This window comes from Muscardinus avellanarius (assembly GCF_963383645.1).
Source record: "Muscardinus avellanarius genome assembly, chromosome: 5".
NCBI lineage: Eukaryota > Metazoa > Chordata > Mammalia > Rodentia > Gliridae > Muscardinus > Muscardinus avellanarius.
Window position 1 is genome coordinate 73,686,875 of NC_137790.1, and position 26,740 is coordinate 73,713,614.

Genomic DNA, 26,740 nt, shown 5'->3' on the forward strand with positions numbered 1-26,740 from the left:
ATCTGCTACTGAGCTACATCTTCAGAACCCAAATAGAACTATTTTGTTCTTGCCTTCTCCAATAAAGCATTGACCTTAAGCCCCAAATGATAGAATGAATTTCAAGGTCCCATGGTGTTATGGGATGTGTATGGAGGGAAGACTTTGTTGTCCCTACTCTTGAAGGAATGAGTGGACTTAGATAAGCGGAGATGGATGCTGAGAAAATTCCACATGCCTCTTACCATGTAGCAGTCACACATGTTGAATACGGAGGGCTGTTTTTTTTTTTTCCCTTGGTTCTAGAGGATGGGACCTGGAGCCTCATTTATGCCAGGCAAGTGTTCTACTACTGAGTTAGCTCCTCAGCCTATGTTAGAGACAGCAGAAGTAGAAAAAGTAGAAGGGATCTCTATAGAGGAATAGGGAAGGGGTAAGGCAGGGGATGCAGAGCTTAGTCATGTTAGTATTTCTATATTCAATTTTTTGCTGTATGCCCAAGATAGAGATGCAATAACAAAATTTAATTTAGAGGAGTGGGTAAATCCAATCATACTCTTTTGTTTGCTTTAGAATTTTTGGTTCATAGCATCAGATTGGCTTTTTTATGAATATCTGACCTGGACTTAGAAATGTGGAGTTTCATGAATAGAATGGGGACTGTGGGTGAAGGGAGAAGGACTGGCCCAGGGCGGGCCTGGATGGTCAGGGCTGAACCAACTGCCGTGCGTAATCTCCCTGATAGCCTAGTGAGAAGAGTGTTCTGGGAGCTAAATCTGGATTTGTTCCCATTTTTCAGGGACATGTAGGTTCTGTAGCCCATAGTCATAAGCTCCAGGGAATGGAGCCCAGAATCTACCTCATCTGGAGAAGAGACTAAGGAACCATCAGGAAGTAGACAGAGCCCATCAAACAAACTCAGCTCTTAGAAACTGAGAACTTCCAATCGTTTCCCTCAATCAGTTTTCTTTTTTCTGTTGAGAAGAGTATAGACCCACAGAGTAGCTCCCAGTTCACTCCCTCCTATAAATTGCATTATATAAGACCAGTTCTAGTAGCATAACCTCTCTTTTTTATACCTTAATTTGGAGAAGTGTCAGTTTCTTCTTTTTAACCTGGAGTTAAATAGAATATATATGTTACAACTGGTTGATATAGTTCTTTTTAAAATATAAAGTTTCTCCCACCATTTCTCCTTCTTTTGTTTAAGCCTTTTATTTTTCTGTTTATTCTTTCATTTTTTATTTTTATTTTTTTAATTAATTAATTATTTTTTTATGGTACTGGGGATGGAACCCTTCTACCTCCAGGCTACACTTTCAGACCTATTTTTTATATATTTTTTGGAAACGGTCTCTTAAGCCAGCGAGGCTGGCTTTGAACCTGCATGATCCTCCTGTCTCCACCTCCCAATAGGACACAAACATGGATTACAAGTGTGCGCCACCACGCCCGGCTATTCTTTCATTTTTTAAATAGACTTTTGTTGGTGCGCTGTAGCCTCACATCATGATGTGGCTCAGGAACTGGAACATACCTGCACACTGTTCTTCAAGTCAGTTTCCTGAGAAAGTAGTTTTCCTATCTTATCATTATTCAATTTAAAAAGGTTTTTTTACTATAGTACCTTGTCAATAGTTTTCTGGAAATTTATGTAAATTATACCCATAGATTCTATTGCCTGTGTGTGTGTGTGTGTGTGTGTGTGTGTGTGTGTGTGTGTGTTACTGGGAATTGGACCCAGGGCATTCTACCTCTGGACTACAACCCCAGCTTTTTAAAAAATTTGAAACAGGGTCCTACTAAGTTTCTGAAGCTAGCCTTAACCCCTTTATCCTCCTGTCTCAGCCTCCCAAGTACTGGGACAATAGGTGTGCACCTGGCTATTCACAGATTCTATTAAGTTGACATTCATATTTACTTTTTCTAACACACACACACACACACACACACACACACACACACACACACACGTTTTGCTCTTATGAGCATCACACTGTCTTTTCCTCTAAGTCATACTTGCTTACATGCTTAGTAGACTTATTCTTCATATCCACTCTGTCTACTTTCCTGGTATAAAAAATGAGAATTCTCCCTGAACCTTCTTTATGAATGGAGCCTTCGTGGGCGCTCTGCAGGTGCCAGAGTATAAGCGACTTTGTAATCAGAGGTTACACATTTTGGGCAGCAGATCTACAATTTCACCCTTGAATTCCTTTAGGACTTCCAGGTGAATGCCATATGGCTCTGTTGATTTATTTACACCTCACTTGTCTCTCAGATTCCCCACGCTGGCTCTAGGCTCAATGCTGACCTCGCTTCTGTTCACTGAGGAGAGCAAGTTGGGAAGGACCTTTATTCTTGAGGACACAGCTTGTACCATGGGTACCACCAACTGATTCCATTGATTCTCCATCTCACTGTTTCTCTTTGGTGGAACAAAATAACCTCCTGTCACTGACCTTGGCATTGGCGTCCCTCGGTTTTATTTTTGGCCTGATTAATTTCCTGGGTTGTTGTTCCATTTTTACGTGCCATCTCTTCCTCTACAATCTCTTTGAAATTTCTATCTAGTCACGCAGGGATGCTTTCCTCTTTCAGGGGCTGCTATTTCAGTCCCTGGCCTCACCCTATCTATCCCGGAATTGTAATTCTGTATTTTAAAATAGCCTCCAGGTTTCTGTGGACTTGTGACTTTATAAACTTTTCTTTTCAGTCTCCCCTTGGCAGTGTCTCTCTTTATCTCTCTGAGATTTGGCATTTGGATTTAGGGTACAGCTGAGAGAGAACTTAGAGGCACAAGCAGGACCAGCTGGGGGAGGGAGCATCATGCGATTACCCAGAGTCCCTTTGGTGATTCAGAGGAGGAGCCGAGCCTGCTGTCTGGGTCAGGGTGAACTCAGTTCTTGAAGCTTGTTCTCTGGCAGGATCTGTATCCAGGATGTCCCAAGGCTGCCAGGCCTGTTAATGTACCTCACTCCCTGCACCGTGTTCTATATGCAGCTTCCCTTCCACACCCCAACTCCCCAAGGTCCAGGGAAGAGATAGACTTGAGCATACTAACAGGCTTCCTGGGACGAGGCCAATCTCTGCATAGGCTGGGTTGACAGAGTAGCCTGCAGTGGCAGTAAGAGAAACTGATTTTGGACAGAATAAAAATTTCCAAGGAGCCTGATTGGCAGGCTCAAGGAGAAGCAGGCCCTCTTTGGAGCTTTCTAGGGTTTCTGTGTGTGTGAGCAGGAGATGCAGACAGGCTGAAGCAAGGGCAGCGAGAGTGAGTGGGGGTCCCTCCTGAAGCTTCTGGGCTGAAGCCGCTGCTGGTCAGGATCACTTCCTGCTCCAGCGGCAAGTGCCTGGCCAGGGTTGTTAAGCTAATTGTTAAATTAGAGTGGCTGGGGAAGCAAATTGCTTCATGATGGGGTTTCTCTGATTATGTCCAAGGCTGATGTCATCTGGCCTTGCGCCTCCTTGGTGGGATGCGGAGGGGCAGCCCCACACATGTGTTAATAAACCTTTAGAGGTAGAGACGGTGGTAGCAGCAGCAGCAGCAGCAGCAGCAGCAGCAGCAGCAGCAGCAGGCCCTTGCTCCTCCAAGAAAAGTGCCTTTTTCATTGTGGGAATTCACTATCTCCCTGTGTTTCTATTTATTGTTCTGATGCCCAAGCCTTGCAATGATGGTATTGTAGACCATCTTCTCTAAGGACTGTGAACTCAGGTGCTACAGAGGCTGGACATTAGTATAATGACTGAATGGCCCAGGTTAGATGAGTAGTGGCTCCCAGGGGGCAGCAGGGGATGGTGGGCTCTGTGGCAAACTCGAGGGCAGAGCTCCATCTGAGGGGGATGGCCGCTTCCCAGCTCCAGTTGAAGGATACCTGTAGGAATGTGGGCTCCATCTTGCCAGATTTTTCTGTTCCCAGAGGACCTACAAATATGTTTCCTCTTAATGAGATGGTCTGGTTTTTACATGTGAATGCAGATTCAATGAAAAGGAATCTTCTTGGTCAAGGTCCATTTGCTGACGAGTTTGGTTCAGCTGCCTCCAGTTTGCAACTTGTGAATCTGGTCCAAGCCCCTTGTCTTACAGATGAGGAAACTGAGGTCCAGAGAAGGGAAGCCTCAGGCCCAGGGTTGCGATGAATGAGTGGAGGAGTCAGAATCCCTCCCTCGGGCTTCTAACTCCTTGGTGCTGGCTTGGGACCAGGCAGTCTCTGTGCTGAGGCCAGCTGGCCAGAGGAGAGTGGACCTGGGCAGATACAATTGTGTGATGCCTCATGTCACATTCTTACTCCTGTGCTTTTGTGAGTGGCTAGATGCTTCAGGTAGATGGGAGGATTGGGTTCGGGAGGCTTCAGCAGGGAGTGGCAATGCTGAGGGAGAGGTAGAAGAAGGGGGAGCTATTCTGGAGCTCCTGAGAACTTAAAGCTGCTACCTTTTGGTCCTATACATAACAGACCACTTCAGAGTCCCCATTCCTCCAGCCACCCAGTTGCATACCTCAGGATCATCTTGACTGCTTCTACTTTTCCTCTGGAATCCCTCAGCTCTGAGCCCCCTTTCTGGTTTTGTTGCCACTCTCCCAGTTTGGGAGTCTCACGACACAATGTTGGAACAATTGCAGTAGACTTTAAGCCTGTCTGTTCCCCACCGGTTCACCCCAGCACTATCTGATTAATTGTCCCTAGCATGAGCTTGGACCTTGGTTTGCTCCCACCAAAGGAGTTCCCATTGGAGAGAGCACAACTCCTTCACATGCTAGGTGTGAATTCTAGCTCTGCCTCTTAGATACTGTGACACCTTGGAAAATATTCTTGACTTCTCTTATCTTCTTTCCTTTTCTACAATAGGAAGGGTTTGCATAGAATTGTTTCAAGGAATAAATGAGATCATTCTTTTCAAGCACTTAGCCTGGCACAAACTGACTATTCAGTTAAAGGCACAATTCCAGGACCTCGGAGATCTGACTCCCTATTACCTACCCTATAGACTGAGCTCTAGTTACTGAACTACTGGATAATCATAATGCCTTTGCCCTTGTTTTTCCATTCCCTAATAGCCATCTTTTTTTCGGTGTTTCTGTGTATACTTCATATCATAGGTATTTGTGTACTTGTCTTGACTCCCTTACTCAGTATGTGCTCTTTGAGGGCAGGAACTGGGTTTGACTCATCCTGTACCACACCAGGCACAAGAGACACAAAATGTTTGTGGAATAGATGTTAACCTTGGTGGAACAGCTGCCTTGGACTTAGGCTCCAATTAATTATGAATAATTCATTTATTTATTTGGTACTGAGGATTAAATCCAGAGGCATTCTACCTCCAAGAGCTACACCCCCAGTCTGATTTTACTTCTTATTTGGAATCAGGGACTCACTAGGTTGCCGAGAGTCTTGCCGAGTTGCCGATGCTAGCTTTGAACCTGTAATCCTCCTGAGATTATAAGTGTGTGCCACCATGTCTTGTGGATATTTTTTATGGGGGGGGGGTCCTACTGAGTTTAGGGGACTAGGTGGTAAAAGGACCCGATACAGATCAGGCTTTCGTGGATTCTGCAGCGTAACAGGGGAAACAGGCAAGTAAAGAGGCCTTTGAAGCACATGTGGTAGGGACGAGGACAGGCAGGTGCCAAGTGGTGGTGAGGAATGGGCTGTGACAGGGGAGCAGGCCCATGGTGCTACTGGGCACTCAGCAGAAGGCAATGCATGTAGTCTAACATCCTGGCGACTTTCTGGAAGAGGAGGTGTTTCACCTGGGATCAGAAAGACACGTAGTGCCTTGACTCAAGAACATGGTTTATTGACAAAATTGCTTTATCCCTCAGTTTTAAAAGTCTTGCTTATTGGCATTCCTGTGCAACCTCTTAGCAAAATACTTCCCGAGTATTAAGTTTTCTAAAGTGATCTGTTACTAGCAGAAGGTTTCTAGAGCCTGGGACAAGAGTGGTTGATTGTATTCAAATTTGAAGCAGCCCCAGCAGACAGCTGTGGCTGGAGAAGGCAAGTGTTTTTTCTGAAAGAGCGGGTGGGAACTCATTCTCTTCCACTTGGGAAAAGATAATCATATACTTTGATGCTGTCAGGGTGGAGCCCATTCTGTTTTTGTCCGTTGCTTGCTTGTCCTGTAGCTTCAGCTGTGTGGATGTAGGGCAGGAAGGCTAGAAGCAGGAAGTAGCTGGGGTGCTTCTCTGACCCTCATGGTTCTTCTCCTTGGGACAGGAAGAAAGATTGCAGTAGCAGACGTGATCTGCAGCTGCAGAGGAAGCAAAGAGATTTTGGTATCAAGAGGAGAATGGAGGACCAAGGCTCCATGCAAATCAGGAAACGTGATACCAGAAAGAGAAGGCCTCAGAAGATAAGGGGTCTCTGTAGACCCTGTCCAAAAGGAAGTACAGAGCAGAGCACACGAATTAGAGAAATATTTTGAGTTGTGATTGCATGCTTCTTTGAAAGGGGCTACTTTTCAGCTTGGCTTCTATTCCCCTGCCCCCTTAAGTATTGAAAAATTGTGCTAATTTCTTTTTTGACCACACCTAGCAAGCAGGACTCAGAGCCCAAGGCATCTACTGCCACCTGGTGGCAAAGTACACCACCGGTGGGATTTGGAATTGATGGGGCTCTACATTGATTGAAAATTGATTTTGCAGCCAAATTATGGAATCATAGACTATTTGAGTTGTTATAAGCCTGAAAGCTTTTATGGTTTTGATCTGATTTAAATCCAGCACATTCTATGCAGTTTCTTATTTGAATACCTCCGATGACAGGAACCTCATGATCTTGCCTGACAGATTCTTCTGCTGCTGTTCGTTCTTAGTGGTTGGAATGTTTCTTCTTTTTATTTATTTTTAATAGAAAGAGTCACTTGCATTTATTTGTCCTACCATTTCTCTCTGGAAAAGCCCATAGTAAGTTTATTGCCTCGTCAATATAACAACCCTTTAAGTGTTTGAAGGAACCTGTTTTTCTCCCTATAATCTTCTTTTCTGGAGGTTAAAGGGCCACAGCTCGGTTAATCATTATTATGTCATGCTTTTCAGAATCCCCAGAGCCATTTATGTCCTCTAGTTGCATTCTACTTTGTCAATGTCCCTGCCTAATTGTGCTGCCGGAACTGGACCCAACCGATCGGTGTTGTGGACCCGATAGGTGTAGTGATCCCTAGAACTTGCAGGCTGTCCAGATATTTAGCCTCTGCTACACTCTGTAGAGCAATCTTTCCACAGTGCTGGCTCCTCTTAGCTCTGTGGCAACAGAAAACTGAAGAATTTGTGCCCTTCCCTATATTTTGTATTATTTTTTAAAAAGCTACAAGCAAGATTTTATTATAAAGAAAAAAAGATTAATTATACAAGTATGACACAAAATGCATTCTGAATTTCAGATATTATTGGGAAAGCCAAAAGCCCTTTTGTAGGCCATGGTCACTTAGTCTTTCTGGCGGTAGATCCTGGTATCAGTTATTTTGAATCTCTCCAGACCTTTCTATGCATTTATCTATATCTGTATCTATCTGCATACATTTAAAAATGGGTGTGTGGATATGTGTGTGTCTGAAGTTAACATATCTTCTTTTAAATATCTTTTGGAAACTTTTCTTCATGCATGTCTTTTTCTTCAACATGTTCTTGAAATCTATAAGAACAGTATATTCTTAGGATGGACATTCCATAGTTTTCTTAGAAATTCTTATAATATTTTGTTTATTGTTTTGCAGTACTGAGAATAGGGGTGCTCTACCACTGAGCTATGCCCTCAACCATTTTTTACTTTTATTTTTTATTTGTGACAGGATCTCAGTAAGTTGCTGAGGCTGGCCTTGAATTTTCCCTCTTCCTGCCTTGGCCTCCCATGTAGCTGGGACAACAAGTATGTGCCACCGCCTTCATCTTTGTATTTTTTTTTTTTTTTGGTGGTATTGGGGTTCCTGGAAGCCCTTCTACCTCTGAGCTACACTCCCAGACCTATTTTATATTTTTATTTGGAAACAGGGTCTCTTAAGCCAGCGAGGTTGGTTTCGAACCAGCACGATCCTCCTGTCTCTGCCTCCCAAGCACAGGGATTACAAGCGTGCGCCACCACGCCCAGCCATCTTTGTATTTTTAAACCATTATAAACAGCACTACAGTGAACATTCATGAACAAGCACATCTCCTTGTGCCCTTGCACAAGCATTTCTCTAGGGTAGATAGAATAGAATAGAGATACATTGCTAGATGAGGGATATGTATGTTTTAAAATGTATATCTTGGGAATAAAATTTGCCCTTATTAACTTTGAACTACCGTTCAAATCTATCATATTTAAGTATCTATCATACTACTTAGTATCATATTTAGTATCTATCATAATAATAAGCCTACCATACTAGTTTTGTACCATTGGCCCATATTATAAACATGTCTTTAATCTCATCATCTAAGGAAATTATTTTTAAGAAAGTGAGACACATAGTTGAGGGAAGAGCTCTGGGGCCACCCTGGAGACCTGCATCCCGCCCAAGGCCACTGTATTCTCCTAACAAGCACTCTTTGGGCCCTGCAGTTTATTTGTAGCAACTCCATCCAATTATGCCCTCATTCCATTCGTTTTTCACCATCTTATCTATGAGAATATCATGAAGGACACCCATCAAAGCTTAGCTGAAATCCAGACACATGTCCTCTAACATTCTCCTGTCCACTCTAGTGGGCCTGTCATGGAGGGACACGGGGACAGCACAAGTGTCATTTTAAATAGATCCCAGTAGCGCTTAATGAGCAATGTGTTTATGTATCTCCACACAAGGTGCATTCAGTCTCAAAGATACAAGGAAGAATTACGCTGTCTATTCCCAGTTGCTTCTTACCTGTGTGCTCCCAATCCAGGTGATCTCCCAGGGAGACTGTCTGCGGGGTGAGACAGAGCCACCATAGCAATAAGCTCAAGGCTTCTGTTTCTAGGTTCTATATTTAAGTGACCTTATCGCGCCCTGACAGTACCTCCTGAGGTGTATTCACCAAGACACATTTAGGCCCCCGTGCATGTGTGTACATTGGCTTGTGGTCGCCCCTGCTGCTCTCTGTCTGGTGTGCATAGTAGCAGGACAGTGCTCAGTCATGGGCCTTGCTGGTTTACTCTGCGTTTTCCATGAGAAGAATGGACATGTGAAGGGTGGGTAATTTCCAACTCACTTCTGTCTGGCATTGGAATTGGTTATTAGACATGCCACACATGGTTTTTAAAATGGTGGTGGTGGTGGGTCCTGGGTAAGAGGTGAAGGGTAACGACAGCACCGCTCTCCCCAACTCTTCCTCCACGACAAGAATTCTGCCACAACATGGCAGGAGCAGGGTGCTCTGGGTTCCCTGCCCCCTGGCTGGGGCCGGGGGCACCATTGCCCTTCTGGAGGAGGTCAGGCTTTGACTTTTCACTGGGGGAAAGAGCCTGTGTTCTTTTGCTTTTAGGGCAACTGGGCTGGAAAACCTAACCTCAAGTATCTATGATGTCATCTCCAAGGGGAAAATTGCTTTGGCTTTTTAAAATTTATTTATTTTTTACTATAAGTAGAAATTCTGTTTCTTTCTTCTTTCCTTTTTTTTTCCTTCAGTGAGCCTGGGCTGTCAAAAGTTTCATACAAAGTTATAGCCAAGTAGATCTCCAAAATCCCACCAGCGGCTTTATTTATTTGTTTATCTACAGGGGTTGGGGGAGGATGGGGTACCAGTTCAGCCTCAAAAGAGAAAAACAGAAGGAACAACACACATTTTCTTTAACTCCTGGTGCTTCCTTTTTCTTTATCTTCAAACTAATAAAACAAACCTAAAAACAAACAAGTGAGTATTATTGACGGGAAGTGACCCGGGATGCACGGAGCGTTCCCTTCTGTGGGCCGCAGTGTCCCTTGACCCTGGGCATGGGGCAGGGTGTAAAGATGCACAAACATGGATCTCTGTCCAGAGGGAGGGGCAGCCCGGTGGAGACAGTCTGTAGGGAATGACTTGTGCTTCTCTTGGACAAGGTAGACTGAGACTGTTAACTGTCCCTAGAAAGAAGAGTCCACCCTTTGTTTTTAATGGTGCCAAACTACATTTACTCTTCACAGACAGGGATGATAAACAGCATCAGGGCTTCTGCTGCTTGATTTAAGTGAAACAGACCCACCTTGGGCAAACCTGTATCCCAGCCAGGAGCCCCCTCTTTTCTTCTGGTACCTGGTTGGCCTCCTCCTTGAGCTGGGCTACCCCACCACCCCTTTTACCTCAAGTTACTGCTAGAAGGCAGAAACTCTCTTCATGAAGCTGTGAGCTTGTGGAGAGCAGCCTGGGTAGTTTTTTCCCCCATATGTTTTTAGGCACAGTTCAGGGCATGATGCAGAGAAGGCGCTTTATAAGTGCTTGTTGAATGAATGAAAGCTACCCTTCATCTCTTCCCCATTTATTCATTCATTCAGTGCCAGGCACAAGGAATATGGTGATGAGCAGGACCTGGCTGGAGAGATAGGTATGAAAGAACTGGAATGTAGTTTGGTCATGAAGAAATAAAGGGTGTGACAAGTGTATATACATAGACACCTAAGCCAGTCGACTGGGGAAGGCTTCCTGGAGCCCTGGGGAGTCAGCGCCGACACCTAGATGAGGGCAGGTGGGGAGCAGTGTGAAGGCCTAGCTACAGCAAGCGCTGTACCCAGCACATTGATGGTCAAGGGAAGAGATAGCTTAGTGTGGAAAGCAAAGGCTGAGCCCATCGTCATAGTCACAGTAACAACAAACACAGATAGAGAACCTAATGTGTGCTAGTGTTATTCTAAGTCCTTCCTATTTATTAACTTACTTAACCACCATCCTCCTCTTTCTTAGGAAATGGAGGCAAAAAGAGGTTAAGTAAATTTGACCAATCATTCACAACTAATAGGGGATAGACTGGCGTGTGAGGGCAGTTGGCTCTAGAGTCTGAGGTGTGTGTGTGTGTGTGTGTGTGTGTGTGTGTGTGTGTGTGTGTGACTTCTTGTGGGAACCCAGGCATGCTGTTGGACATGCCTGGGCCCTGGTGGTAGCAGTCCACGTGGAGAATGTCTAGTTAAGACTAGGTGTGCCTCTGGTAAGTCCTAATTATTGAGTCTGCCTTTGATAGCAGATGAGGAGACCATTCCCTGCCTCCTCAGGGGATGGATTTACTTTGTTGTGTCTTTTCCTATGTGGACAGACTGAGGGGAGGGTGCTCCCACCTCCTACTTAAGAATGGATGGGCCATTAGGTGTGATGGCACATGTCTGTAAATCCCAGTACTTGGGAGGCTGAGATAGGATGATCACAGGGTTAAGACCAGTCTTAGCAATTTAGTGAGACTCTTAGCAACTTAATGAGACCCTGTTTCAAAATGAAAAACAAAAATGAGGCTTGGGGTACAATTTTAAGGTAGAATACCCCTAAGTTTAATCTCTAGTACCAAAAAAAAAAAAAAATGAAGTCAGGAGTGGTGGCAAATGCTTGTAATCCCCACACTTGGGAGGTGGAGACAGGAGGATCGCGCAGGCTCGAAGCCAACCTTGTGGGCTTAAGAGACCCTGTTTCCAAATAAAAATATAAAAAAATAGGTGTCTGGGAGTGTAGCCCGGAGGTAGAAGGGTTTCCAGGAACCCCAGTACCACCAAAAAAAAAAAATGGATTTGGGGCAACAAAGAATAGTTGAATCATGGATGGCCAAATCACATTCTCTACTGTAGATTTCTATCCTTGAATGGGGAGGAAGGGAAGGAGAAATGGCTTAAGGACCACTGCTCAGAAACTGGCTAATCTCTGCAGTCCATGGCTTCTCTGTATGGCTCCTGAGGGCAAAGTCATAAGGAATAGGTGAGAAAAAAGAACAGTTTGGTTGATGGCTGGCTTGGCCCCCAGCAAATGGGCCTGAAAGGTGCAGGAGTATCAGGTCTGCTTTCCCTCCACCCAGTTTAGAAATGATCACCTGACCCGATCCTCAGGACCCCCACAGGTCTTAGGCAGCCCCTTCCCATGGCAGGTGGCAGCGGCCATGCCTTGGCCTCTCTCCCCAGTTCCCACCCTCCCCAGTGCTCACCACGGCCACTTCCTGGGCCCCCTGTGGCTGCCATCTCCGACCAGCCCAGAGGGGTGTCCGGCAGCCTTCTTGCTGCCTGCTGCCTCGTGCTGGGGCAGAACACATGGGCTGCACATCGGTGTTTGGAAGAATTAATGCTTTCAAGATGAGCTGCACACAGTCTTAGCACGTCTGTCTCTCCTTCTCTCACCAGCCCCCCCAAAAAAGAAGCATTCTTAGACAATTACTCCCCAAGGGAGCCCGAGGACTGGCTTTGTTTATCGAGTGTTTTTAGTTACAACACGTGAAGTTCTGGGATTTTTTTGGCTTTGGATGTTTTATTTTTTTTTTCTTTCTGTTTTTAGTTAGAGGGAAGATGAGTGAGTTCTAATTAACAGGGCACTTGGAGATTTCAAAATTGTGAAAGGCATGTTCTTACGTGGGTACAGTTGCTGAGTCTTTGGGGAACGTGACAGATGGAGGCCAGGCTCAGGGCTTAGCTCAGGCCGGCCTCACACCCAGATGTTCTGGGCTTTCCATCTGCAGCTGTTTGGAGCCATGTCTCCACCTGTGGGGGCCCCTTCCCTTCCTCAGACTCTACATCCTCACACTGTCTGGTAGACCAACCACATAACGCCACAGTCATAATGGGCCTGTACCTCCCTCCATCCCATGCCACCTCCTGCCACCTACATTCTAAGTAGGGACACCGGGTTTTAAGTGTGAGTCAGCCCATGCACAAGGCTGGGGAGACCGACTCCCAGCCCGCCTGTCCTGGCCCCACCTGCTCTGCCTTTGGTGACGTCACTAACGCACGGTGCCACTCTTCCCATCCATCCCGCTTGTGACCGGAGCTCTGGACAGTCACTGCTCCTAGACCAGAACTAGGACTTGAGGTGAAATGTCATCGCTGGCCAGAGTCCCCTACAGTATCTAAGCAGCCAGGCAGTGAATGGCTCGAGAGGACTAGAGGCTCTTCCTCAGATGCTTGTTAAGTTCGTGGCCAGCCCATCTGCACGCATGGTGGCTGAAAGAGCCGTGGGGCAGGTGGAGGATGGGAAGCATTTTCTCATGGCACAGTGACGGGGCTTTATCTGCTGGCTGCTCTAACAGGTGGACAGGCCCAGGGAGTTGCTTGTCCAGACCTTTGGGCTATCTGGGGGCCATTGCACAGCCCAGAGCCTGTGAGGGAGGTGGAGGAGAAAACTGAGTGCCTAGCCAGAGGGAGCAACCTGTTTCTCAGAGAAGATCTGAGCTGCTACTCTAGCCAGCCCAAATGTGAATATATACATATACGCACACATATGTTTTGTTTATTTCTTTATTGGTATTGAGGATTGGATCGAGGGGGCATTGTACACCTGATCTACACTCCTAACCCTGTTTTATTTTGAAACAGGGTCTTGCTAGGTTGCTAAGGATCTCACCAAGTTGCTGTTGTTGGCCTTGAACTTGCAATTCTCCTTTCTCAGCCTTGCAAGTATTGGGATTACAAACATGCATTATCATGCCTGACTAGCCCAGATATTTAAATGCTTTGAAAGTGATCAGAGTAACAAATACATATGGAAAAAATTATAACCCTATATGGTTTTTGTTTGTTTTGTTTTGCTACTAAGGATTGAAACCAGGGGCATTTCACCTCCAAGCTATACCCCCCGAGCCATTTTTATTTTTTGTTCTGAAACAAGGTCTCACTAGGTTGCTGAAAATCTCCCTACATTGCTGAGGCTCGTTTCGAACCTGTGATCCATCTGTCTCAGCCTCCTAAATACTAAATACTGAGATTAGAAGTGGGGGCCACCACATCTCACTCACCTAAAATTTTATAAAACACAATTCTTTAAGTTCTCTCAGTCCTCAGGAATAACTACTGTTTGTTGTGTATCCTACAAGAACTCTTTTTTTAAAATGTGCATTGAACTATATAGTGTGTGTATGTGTGTGTGTGTGTACAAAAGACTGCAATAGTACACATTATTTTCAGTTATTTTGGTAATTGTTTTCTCCCGCCCCACAATAGAGCATGGGCATCCTTCCATATCATTACATATCAGGCTGACTGTCCTTGCTAATGCTTTCCAGGTATAACATAGAACACCATAATTTACCTTACTAGTTCCTTATCGGTGGGAATTTAGTTTATCTCTCCATGTTTGGTATTTCATTTTTGGGGCCTTTTGGGTTTTGCTTTGGTGTTCCAGAAGATACTGCACTGTGTGTGTAAGCACAGATATTTCATAGGTGAGAGGCTTAGAATTGTTGACTTGAAGGCTACACGCTTTAGAAATGCTAATAGGTGCTACCAAATTGATTTCTAAAAATGTTATCTCAATGTATTCTCCTTCAAGGCTGTTTTGTGAAGAGGTCTTGCTCTGCTCTCCAGGCTGGCCTTGAACTCCTGGGCTCAAGCAATCCTTCTGTCTCAGCCTCCAGAGCAGTTGGGACTACAGGCACATGCCATCACATTCAGCTCGTGTTTGTCTGTTGTTGCCAGTCTGACAGGTGAAATGCAGCCTGCTGTTATGGCTTTAATTTGTATCTCCTTGATCATTAGTGAAGGCCAACATCTTTTGACTTTTCATCAGTCATTTGTATTTCCTTATCTGTGAACTGTCTGTTTGTATTCTTTGCTTATTTTTATACTGGGTTGTTAAGTTTTTCTTAATGATTTTTAGGAGACCTATGTAAATGAAAGATATTAATCCTTTGTATTATATATTGTTGCGAATTTGGCAAATGTTTCCCCTTGGATTATTATTGAACATTGTTTATGTAATTTTCTTATCAAAAACAGGTGAATATTAACTTCTGGTTGAACATTTCTAGTATAAAAATCTGATACCCAGAATGATGCCCCCCAAATTTTGGATTTTGGAGCATTTTGGATTTTGGGATAAGGGATGGCTACCTAGTAAACGTTATGAATATATTCCAAAGTCTGAAAAACTCAGAAACCTGAAATACTTCTGGTCCTGAAACACTTCAGGTCCAGAAACCTGAAGTATTTTAGATAAGGGACATTCAACCTGTATACTGTTCTATACCTTGAAGTTTCAGCCCCAAAATATATCTTGAAATATATACATACATATATACATACATACATACATACATACATACATACATATTCAGTTCACAGAAAGCCTCATCATTCTCCTTTTAATGACTGCATAGTATCCCACCGAGTGGGTATGTTCTAGTTCAAAGGGCTTTCATATACCCTAAAAGAATATTTTAAAAAACTGTGTATCCCTTTTTTACACATGTAAATTGACATTTAACTTTTTACCATAAATTTAAATGGTTGCAAATAATATATTTTTTAGCCTGTTGCATATTGTGTAATAGGATTTAAATATATTTTCTCCAAACTCCTAGAGCTACAGATTTACATGAATCGGAAAAGGCAAGTCTCATCAAAGCACGCAGCCAAATCAGACGTATTCACTTCCTGTCAAAGAAAGTCTGACTTCTTTTTAAAATTCAAGCAAGCATGTTAATTAGACACCCTCTGTGACAGCCCTGTCTTTGGAATCCTAATTCAAAGATGGGCAGACAGGTAGATAAATAGACTAGCCATGCTTTGTGTCTTCTAGGTGAAGGAAGGCGCCATTCTTTTCAGTACCTCCCTGGCGATCAGCGGTCTGAGGCTCTTCAGGCACCAGCCCCTTGCTGTCCAGTTGCCTACTACACCGTGAGAGCCACCCACACCTTAGTGACTCGGAGCAGCAATTTAGCATGTCACGACAGGGCAGCTCTGGTGCATGTGGTGCCTGCCAGGGAGCTGGGTGGCGGGAGCTCCAGACGGCCTTCCTCACTTGCTGGCAGTTGGAGCTGGGGGTCCAAACCTTGGTTCTACCCTCTGTGGCTTGTGTTTCTTGCAGCAAGGCAGCTCGACTCCAAGAACAGTGCTGTTTATTTTTTACTCTGTTATTGTTGTTGTTGTTGTTGTTGTTGTTGTTGTTGTTGTTGTTGTTATTATTATTATTATTATTATTATTATTATTATTATTGTCGAGTCTGGGGATGGAACCCAGGAGCGTTTGACCTCCGAGCTATACCTCCTGCCCTATTTTTTATTCTTTATTTTGAAACAGGGTCTCATTAAGTTACAGAGGGCTTCACTCAGTAGCTGAGGCTGTCTGCGAACCATGATCCTCCGGTCTCAGCCTCCGGAATGCTGGTATTACAAACGTGCGCTACCAGGCCCAGCATTTTTACCCCATTATTTTAAAATGTCTTTAAAAGGTTAGGCAATGTAGTACAAGAATGAAAAAAAAAAATCAAAGTATAAAAAGATAAGTAGGGAAAGTAGTTCTCTCAGTACTGTTGTCCAGCCCCTATTCTCAGTAGGTGCTTTGTTTATACTTTCAAAACTTTTTTTTTTCTTTTTTAATACTGAGGATTAAACACAAGGCTGTGCTACCTTTGAGCTACCTCCCCAGCCTTTTAGTTTTTTATTTTACTTATTTATTTATTTGTTTATACTGAGAATTGAACCCAGGGACCTATTTTTTTACTCCCCAGCCCTATTTTTTTTATTCTTTATTTTGAAACAGGGCCTCACTAAGCTGCAGAGGTCATCCAAAATAACCGAGGCTGGCTGTGAACCCGCAGTCCTCCTGTCTCAGCCTCCCAAGTACTGGGATTACAAGCATGTGCCACCATGCCTGGCTTTAATTTTTTATTTTATTTTTTAGAATTTTAAATTTATTTTCCTATAAAATCAATAATTTCTAGTAACCATCCTTTTCCTTCCAACACAATTTCTCTTATTTTTTATTTCGAAACAGGGTTTTGTTAAACTGCAGAGAGTCTTGCTAAGTTGATCTCCAACCTGTGATCCTCTTGTCTCTGTCTTCCAAGTAGTGGGATTATAGGTGCACATCATCAGGACTGGGAGGATATATATATACACACACACATACATATATATACATATATATACACACACACACACACACACACACACATACATATATTATATATTTTTAACAATGCATATACAAGTGAATATTTTGAGTCCTCTGTTTTGCTTAAGGAAAACCTTCCTACCTAAGGCTATAAAATCTTTTTGAAACTTTATAGTTTGTTTTTTACGGATATCTTTGACCAGGTTTCATTCTGTGCATGACGTGAGATCAGGATTGATGGACTTTTAGGGACACTGAGACCTTGCTGTTGACTAAGTGCATGCTTCATCAGGAGCTTAGAGTTTCCTATCGCCTCAGTGCTGGCAGTTCCCCACATGGCTCACAGGACATAGTTAACAGTGTCTTCATTATTTAACCCATGTTAGGCAGGGAAGGAGCCAGATAAGTTGGGGCAGTTGGACTTGTTTTTTTTTTTTTTTTCTCTCCCTTGTGGAGGAGTCACAGGAATTGGAGGAGAAGATCTGGGGATCTGTCCCCTTCTGAAGGGCAGATAGATAATCCTGGGAGACACAGAGTGGTGACCTGGGCCTGGCTCAGGACTGCATGAGGTCCACGTGACCACTGCCAGTGGCAAACTGAACACTGTCTTATTTTATGGGTGTGTTGTAATTATACGTCATAGTTACCTTCAGAGTGACAGACACATGCAGCACTTGTGTGTGTGTCGCCCAGGTCCCCGCCGACTCCCTCTCCCTCTGCACACATGATATTAACATTAATATAGGTACTTTTATATATGAACAAAGGATTATTTGGACTGTTTCTACCATAAAACCTTTCACCTTCCAGCCTCCCTCCCCAGATCCATTTCTACCATCATTCTATTAGAATCTCCCCTCACTTATCTGAAGTCCTCTCCTGTTTCCAAATTTCTCTCGAGCTTCCACATATGAGTGAAAACATATGATGCTTCATTTTATGTGACTGGGAAATCTCACTTAGCATAATGTTCTCTAGCTCCATCCATTTTCCCGTAAATGACATAATTTTGTTCTTCTTAATGGCTGAGCAAAATCTCATTGTGTGTCTACACACCATAATTTTATAAACTATTCATCTGTTGAACACCTAGGCTGGTTCTAGAGTTCGGCCATTGTAAATAATGCTGCTATATACATAGATATGCAAGTATCACTTTAGTATTTTGACTTCAATTCCCCTGGGAAGATCCATAGGAATGGAATAAGTAGGTCATATGGTGGCTCCATTTCCAGTCTCATAAGAAAACTTCACACTGATCTTCAAATAACCCCATTAAAAATTGAGCCGTTGATCTGAATAGACACATCTCAAAAGAAGAAATTCAAATGACCAATAAGTACATGAAAAAATGTTCCACATTATTAGCAATTGGGAAACTGCTACACTGAAATTTCATCTAAATGTAGTTAGAATGGCAGTCGTCAAGAATGCAAAGGATAATAAATGTTGGTGAGAATGTGGGAAAATAGGAACTCTTACACCTGCTGATAGGATTTTAATTAGTAAACAATATTTTTAACTCGCTTACCTGTCTAGGTGAGTCCCATGCATTGGGAATCTCAATCTGGCCTGAACGCATTCACTACTGTAGGAGAAGGCAACAGCCTTCATTAAGCACCCACGTGGTTTAGGCATAGTACTTCATACTTTATGTATGCCATTTTGCTTTTTCTTTATGAAGGTTATTCAGTTTTTATAAGATTGGCCTTATCTTCATACAAAAGATGAAGAAACTGAGCCATAGAGAGGTTAAGCAATCTGCCCCAAGTCACTCAGCTAGAAAAGCATTTGGGATTCGAACCCAGTTGGTCCAATTCCAAAGCCTTGGCCCTATCTCAATACCTAGAAGGCATACAAATAAATAGTAGAAGCAAGATTAAAAAGATATATATGGGATTTCTGGGAATCAGTTATTTTTAAAAACCATAAGCCAGAATTCATTTGCTGAAAAGAAATCACGGCAACTGATTCTTTTCTTTTTGAAAATAAGAACTGAGAAAAGAGCATTCTAATTGGCCAGTGTGCTGCTTATCTTGTTACCTGGGTTGCTGTGTATATGTGTAGGATGTGGGGGCATTTGGGAACCAAATATTTTAATTGAATAGTGGGCTGCCTCACACAAAGATTATATGCTTTTCAAAAAAGGAAAAAAAAAATCTGAGGATGTAAATATATAAAAATGTGCATACCTAAACTTGGCATTTCCTTGGAGGTCCAGGGAGCTCTTTCGGATCCTGTTGAACTTTGGGTTCCATGATAGCAACCCTCGTCCTCACGGTATGGCACAGTTGTGCTGAGGTGGGGGCCGTTAGGCAAAGTGTTGGAAGGCCTGGAGTGGGTTGTGGGATGGAGGTAAGAAGGGAGGGCTGTTCACAGGGCTGGGTGAGGTGTGGGGTTCATCTTGCTGTCTGGTCACTTCAGTTTTTCCTGATTCTCTGAGGGCAGGTTCCCAGGGCTGAGCTGGGAGGGACAGGTAAGATAAACCACACCTCTTGGAGGGGGAGTAGACAACCTGTTGACTTGTGCCTTCAGGTCCTGGAGTCCCCTGGCCGCCTCTGATGGGGAGGATGCTGGGGAAGTGGGAGGGGATGAGGAGCCCTGGTGCTGGCTGCGAGGGAAACGTAAGAGGTCATGATGGTCTTGGGATTACCTACATGAGCTCTCCCACTATTCCTAGCTTTTTTCTTTAGAAGGAACTGCATTGTACCTTGGGTGTTTTGGGGAGGGCAGCCAAGTAGGTGGCCATGTTCTGAGTAGGAAATGGAAGGTCAGGAGAGTGAGCGAGGAGGCTCGGGAAGCCCCAATTGCTGTGACTTGCCATCAAGAAGACCTAGGAAGGAGAGTCATTCAACCTTCTCCTTGACCCAGATATCCACTCCCACTACTCCATGCTAAGGCCTGGGCTTCCACTTACTCTCCATGGACCTGCTTTTTTTTTTTTTTGCTCAAAAATGGAAATATCTGGGGCCTAAATATTAAGCTCTCATCCTTAATACCTAAGGGGGATAATTTTATTATAGTGTGTCTCTTTGGACTTATGAAGGAATGGGACTGAGAATGGGGTGAGCCTTACAAGGCAGAGAAAGAGGAAAGGGGCCTCGCCCTTGGGTGGGGCTATTGGGTTGTTGTCCTATGGGTGAGAATTTGGTGCAACATGGGAATTGTACTGACCACAGGAGGAACTAGAAATACTCCGAGAGGGTGTACTGAAGGGGCAAACTTTCCCCCATCCTGGAGCCCAGTGCAGTGAGAGGTTATGTGAACTCTTCCTCCCTGGCCAAGGGAGGGTTAAAGATGTCAGCAGAAGTCTGAGGTGAAAGCTCTCCAGGAGCAGGGCAGGGCAGGATAATTAGCTCTGCCTTCCCTCCTGCCGCCTGGCCTACTATTTGAGGTGACATTTAAAGCCATCGTCCAGATGTTTGAAGGGACCAGGGCAGAATGGATGCTCTCTGGAGCCTGTGGAGAGTTGAGGCTGACTTCTGTCTCTGGATGATAGTGTCACAGCCCCCCTGTGTGGGAACCTCTGTTCGGCCTCGCTTACCTTCCTTGAGAGCCCAGTCTGATGAGGAGCTCAGAGCACACCTCCTGACTGGACTCAAGGGTGGTGAGTGGTATACTCCAGAACCCAACCATGAAGATAAAAGAAGTGGGTGCTGAGGGCGAGAGAGGAGAGCGGGGACGGGGCAGGGAGATCATGTCTCAGGATCATCTGGGGAGCTCGTTAAAAATGCAGGCCTGTGCGAGAAGCCTGGTTATCTGCATGGATAGCCAACCTGCTAAGGTGAGTCTGCTGTCCATTAAACTTTGAGAACCTCTGAGATAGTGTGTGAGGTAAGCTGGAAAAGGCCTCCTGGGAGTGGCAGACTTGAATTTCAGAGTCTAGGTGATACTTGTTTTAGATACTGTCCTCAGGTGTGGACTGAAGGAGCCTGTTCACCTGGGGACACCAGGCTGTCACAGGAGAGACTGGCAGGTGTCCGACCCGTCCCCTGGCTGGCACCTCTGAGAATGCGTGTCACCAGCTTGCCTTCAGCACTTGGGTGCTAATCGACGGCAGTGCTGTGGAGGCGGCTGAGGCTGGTGTCTGCAGCTGAAGTGCAGCTTGCAGAGCAAGATGGTGGCCTGGTGAGGCCGCTTCCTGGGCGTGGTGGGGGAAGCACAGCGTGTGTGGGGATAGTCTGGTTCATGGACACCAGCAACAGTGCCACCCCCTGTATGGCCTTCACTGGTCACCTAGTCCTGCGTGTCCTGGGAGCAGCCGGCGCTGCTGAGGGGTTGGGGTGGGGGAAGACCCAGGACGTGCTTGGCTCTCCTTCCCTGTGGCTGCTTGCCTTCTGCTCCATCGCTTCTGCCGGCTTCAGCTGATCGGGAACACAGTGTTTTCCTGTTGGGGCGGTGGAGAGAGGGAGAAAGAACAGTGCCAAGGAGAGAGAGAAGGAGCGTTGAAGAGCAGGGAACACATCTCTGTTATGACACCGGGTAACTGCTGAGCACCCAGACGGGCACGGGCCCTCGGCTGTGGATGGAGGTTGCTGGCCTGGAGACAGAGCTTGTCCCTGTAGAACAGGTCTCTGCAGCCAGCTGGGGATGGGATGGAGGAACCCCGCTAGCATGCATGACTACTGGCTCTATCCATGATGGGGAAAGGGCACTGTGAAAGCATTAAGACAAAACAATAGCAACAAAAACCAACTAATGCTTTATTCTTGGCCAATATCCTGTCCTTCCTAATTGCACTATAGCTAAATGGCCGCCCTGGCAGTCTCTCAGAGCAGTTTATTCCACTTGTGGAGGGATCATAGTTAAGTAAGGGTTCTGAGGTGCCACTGGAGGAGTTGGAGAAATGAGCAGTGGTGGGCTGGGGAACTCTCAAAAGCCTGGCTCCCTGGGTTGAAGCCAATCTCTGGGGTGAATGGGTCCCCCCTGGGCCAACCCAATGGGTGATGATTATGTTCTTGGGTTCACTGTGTACAGGGGAAGTGCTCGTACCCGTGTTGTTCTTTCTCAGTTTTTATTCCCCTTCCTCTGAAAGTGAGGCCAGATGGAACATCGTGTCCTTGATTAGCAAAGGGAGGGGAACAGAGTCAGCTTCTCTTCCAAGCCCAAAAATGGGGTGAAGACAAGTAGCATCAGCAACATCAGAGCTTGCTACCCCATGCCTCTGTGGGCACGGGGATCATCTGCCAGGCAGCCAAAGGCTTTTCCTGCAGCCCCTTGCTATCAGGTCTCTTGCCATGGTGGGAGCTTCCCATTTCAGATTCCTCTTGAGTTGTGTTAGAATGAACTGCAGCCATAAGTTGGGGGCCAAAAAAGAAAGATCCAAGGCTCTTGATTTAGTGAGTGGCAGCCCTCAGACCCTCACTCCCCTGCTGTGCCCCTGGCAGACTAGCATGACCCTGGAGGGGCTTCCTAATGACTGCTCTTGGCAATAGCTGTTTCCCCAGGTCCTGCCCCACTCTGAGGGTTTCCATTCCTCCATGGGGGATGACACACTACCCTGGGGAACTGAGCCCTAGATACCTCCTTAGGGAGGAGACAGACTGTACATCATTTGACCTTTTGCAAGTTGTTCAACTCCTTGGAACTTGTGTTTTCTCCTCTGTAGCTAGGGGAAGGTGATTCTTATCCAACAGACCTTGCGGGCCTATTAAGAGGCCCCAAGGAGATGATGGATGTGGAAGTGCTTTGTGAGCTAAAAAGTACTAGCTGCACATGAGTGATGGATTCTTGTTATTCACAAAAGGGGAGATTGTGGGTCACTTCTCTTTGGAGGGAGGAGGGGGGCTTTGCATTCTTGTGTTAACTACTCACTCAAGTCTTGTCCATTTAAGGTAATAACAAAATATAACTAACAGAGCCTGAGAGGTAGCTTCTTGGGTGGTGGTGTCTCTGCTTTATCCCAAAGCTGCTCTAAGAAGGAACCACAAGGCAGACGTGGTGCTGGGCAGGGGTCGGTGGGTGGAGATTGTGGCTCTGCTCACTTTCTCCCTCTCCCTCCTAGCTCTGCCCCCAGATTTGCCTCCTCCCCAGTCTGAGTTCTTCAGAAGTCTGCAGCCTGTCTCATCTCAGAGTTCCCAGGAAGGGCCAAGGGAGGCCTGCTCCTGCCAGCTGTCTAATGGAGGCCAGGAGGCCTGGGAGGCCAACATTTCTGTTATGCAGCACCAGGCAGTCCATCTTCTCCCTGCCCTAAAAACAAAACTGTGTGAGGTACCCAGACTCCTTTGCTGTTCATCCACTCAGCTAACAATCACTTGAGTGCTTGTGAAGTCCAGCATACTATCTTAGGTACTTTGCGGCACACAAAGAGGAATAAAGAGCAGATCTTATGTCCATGGAATTAATGGTCAAGTAAGGGAGAACAGTCATACACAAAGGAGAGAGCGACATGCAAATAATGAAATATAAAGGAGGGATGATCAGGAAAGAGTGCCCGCATTCCCTGGCATTCTGAGTTGGACGTTGAAAGAATCAGGAGGGTCTGTCCTTCTTGAGGAGGAGAAAGGGGAGGGAGGGAGCACTGCTGGCAGGAAGTGCGGGAAGAGGGACTTGGGAATGGAGTGTGGGGAACTGAGGACCAGACAAGGGAGGGAGCGGGTGGGAAGGTCAGGGAGGCCCTTCTCTCTGCCAGTCCGCCTGGCACAGTGCCAGGAACCCACTATTCCTCCTCTCTGGTCCACAGAGGAGGAAGCTGAGGCCAGGAGAACTGAAGCAGCTTGCTGAAAGCCAGGCAAGTACTGAGTGGATGCAGGATTTGAACCCCCGACTGTGGGGCCTCAAGGCTCATGCTGTCAGTCATTCCCAGTAGGATCCAAGAAGGGACATAGGAAGAGAGGGTCTGCAGCCTTTTTCTGGTTATGTGGGTCTAGCAGTCTTGGGTGAGGGGTGCCTGAGGTCCCCAGAATGGGACAGTCTAGCTCCCGACCTTCTAGAGTGGCCTCAGAGTCCCAGAGGGCTGAGCATGTGGCTCCCCATTCCCTGTCCAATTAGAAGAGCCACTGGCTTCTGTGTGGGAGCCCAGGGAAGCCAGGATGGCGGGAGATACTGGACTGAAATCTAAGATGTGGCCCTGACAGTGGATCTTCATTCCCAAGAGCCCCTCAAGCCTCGCCTCTTTGCAGAAGCCCTCCCTGGCTCCCGCCCCCGCATTGCCGACCTCCCCTCGGGTCCATGCGGGCTCCGTCTGCACACGGCATCGTTCTGCACTTGTTCCTTTGTTGCCGTGAAACAGGCTCCCGGCACAGTCAGCTTCTGTGTGGGAGGACTGGTGGCTGTCTCTGCAAGCAGGCATTCGCTTAGAGCAGGCTGCGTATGAGCCCAGCATCCAGCGATCCCGGCCTCCTCGAGTGGATGGTGGTGGGATGAGGCTCTGCCCAGGGGACTGGCTGTGAAGGATGAGTTCAGGGTGGGATGACGGACCGCTTCTGGGACCAGTGGTATCTCTGGTATCTCCGCTTGCTCCGCTTGCTGGATCGAGGTATCCTGAGTATGTGTACGCTCATGTGTGTATGTGTGTGTGTGTGAGAGAGAGAGAGAGAGAAAAAGACAGAGACTGAAAGAGAGATAGAAGGGAGTGGGGGCAAAAAGAGAGGAAGGCATGGAGCAGCAGCAAGGCTGTTTTTCTGGGGGTGTGGGAGACCCAGCTGGGCACGGGGCACACATGGCCATTTGGGGAGCAGCTGTGTAATAGGATCGCTTGTTGCTGGGCTTTTCACTGGGCTCAGTATATTAGTGTAAGGCAAGTTAGATCTGGCTCTGCCAGGCTCTCTGTGGAGCCTCTGAGAAGCACTGCAGGAAGAAGAATGAACCTGCAATAAAACTGGAGTCCAAGCCATGCACACTCAAATCTCAGCTCTGCTGTTGACCGGCTCTGTGACATAGGGATGCTCTGCATGACCTCTCTGAGCTTGTTTCCCCATCTGTAAAATGGGCATGGCAGCACCCATCCCTATGGTTCTTATGGAGTTATTCTTTAATTCATATGTGTAAAACATGTAAAGTTGTGGCTGGTGTACACAGTAGGTGCTTCCTCAGTGCCAGATTCCTTCCTGCCTACCTCAGCATCCCGGAGCACCTGTCCTGGGGACAGTGCCCTTTGCTGATTGTAGATGGAGCCAGTACAAAATTTGCGGCTAGTGAAAAGGAAAGAGAGTCAGTTTTACTTCTCAAGTTAATCTAACCTTAATACATTTCACTATTAATTATTAATGCGACCAGAATCTCCTGGTAATGTCACATGAATCCAGACATTCTGTAGTAAGGAAAAGCCACTGAACTTTGTTTAGTAATTTTTTTTTAATGTCAAACGTTATTTTTAAGAGCTTTGGCTCCTTTAAGAAGTTTTGGCAAGAAAGTGACCAAAGCCCTGGTGGAAAAGATGGTCCCGGGAAGCCCTGCTCCACACACTGGGGTGTGTCCATTTCCAGCAAGGCCATTCTTGGGTATGCCAGGTGGTCAGTATTGGGTGGTATCAGAGAGCTGCCTAGAGCACAACAACCCCAGTCCTTAGGGGGAGAAATCAAAGATGGAGGAAACCAAACCAGCACACACAGAAAGCAGCCTTTCACTGACACTGAGAAGCGGACCTGTGGGAGCCCAGACTTGACGGGATGAGGATATTAAGGAGGGAGCCAGAAGGGACCATAGGCTGGGGAAAGGGAAGGCCACCCCCTTATCTGTGTGGCTTCAGGCAAGTTACTTAGCCTCTCTGTGCTTCCCTTCATTAGTAAAAAGAGATGATGACATGATAGTGCCAACTTAGGGGGCTGCGGCAGGGCTGGGAAGCTCTAAGTGAGATACCTGTCTCAGTGCCCGGCATGAACAGAGTAGCCTTTACATGTTAGTTTTCATTACCAAGACAGCTAATTCTTACTCTCCTCCAAATCTCCTGGGAAAGAAAGACTCAGGTGTTATGTGAGAACCAGGAATGGAGAAGAGCCCAGTTAAGAACTGTTAGAGGCTTAGAGGCAATTTATACGTAAGTGCATTAAAGCAAGCTTCAACCTAGCATGTAATGCTGTTTCTAATAAGAAACTAAATGGTAATGTATAAGTTATAATAATCATACTTCATTTTCAATTTTTTACAGCGATTAAAACCGTGGTATGCAAACTTTGGTTCAAGTTCTGGCTCCATTACTTTCTAAGTGCCCTTGAATAAATGATTTGCCCTCAATTCATTAATGCAAGAAAATGGGAATATTAATAATACTTACATCATAGAATTGGGGGGAGAATGTTATGAGTGGTGCCAGTCCATGTAAAAGGGTCCTGCATAATGAACTGTATGGATTGACGGATTAACCTGTCCCCTGGATAGAAGAAAAAATTGTTTGCACAATTGTGTGTTCTTCCATGCATGTCTGAGCACAAGATGTGGCTGAAGGGTTATGGTCTTCTTGAAAATAGTGTCTGTAGGGTTTTCATTAATATGAGGCTTTAGAGTAGCACTTTCTGACTGTGGAGGGCCTCTGACTTCCAGACTTTAGGGGCTCGCATGCTGACAATGTCACCTAGTGTTAGTCAATGGATATTATGGTATCATACATGTCCATGTGTGCATAATTCCATCCACATTTAGTTAACAGAATTTTTGGATATAGCAACTTCAGTAACTGATGTTGGATAACATTGCATAGAAAATGGCATGTGGAACGGCCTGAGCTAGCTCCCTGGGAGAGGCTCAATGTTTGTCAAATAATGAGTGAATGAATGAATGATGATCCTGCCTTTGAGCACAGTGAATCGATTTCTCTTAGGTCTCCAGGGTAGCAGAGTTTAGTGCCCTTCCTCTGTTTTAGGGTTTTGTATCATT

General features: G+C 45.6%; 1 protein-coding gene across 11 annotated transcripts in view; it reads left to right on the forward strand.

Annotated features, from left to right (window-relative positions):
• KALRN (kalirin RhoGEF kinase) overlaps window positions 1-26,740 on the forward strand; it is a gene marked incomplete at both ends in the record, with an annotated part of 686,722 nt that overhangs the window by 37,642 nt on the left and 622,340 nt on the right. For 8 of the 11 annotated variants that reach the window (XM_080696272.1, XM_080696284.1, XM_080696285.1 and 5 more), the window contains one exon: window positions 24,338-24,404. The exons of the other annotated variants lie outside the window; for them this stretch is intronic. In XM_080696272.1, the coding sequence (XP_080552398.1) occupies window positions 24,338-24,404 (67 nt within the window). Of the gene's footprint in view, window positions 1-24,337; window positions 24,405-26,740 lie in introns of those variants that run through there. 11 annotated transcript variants of the gene reach the window in all.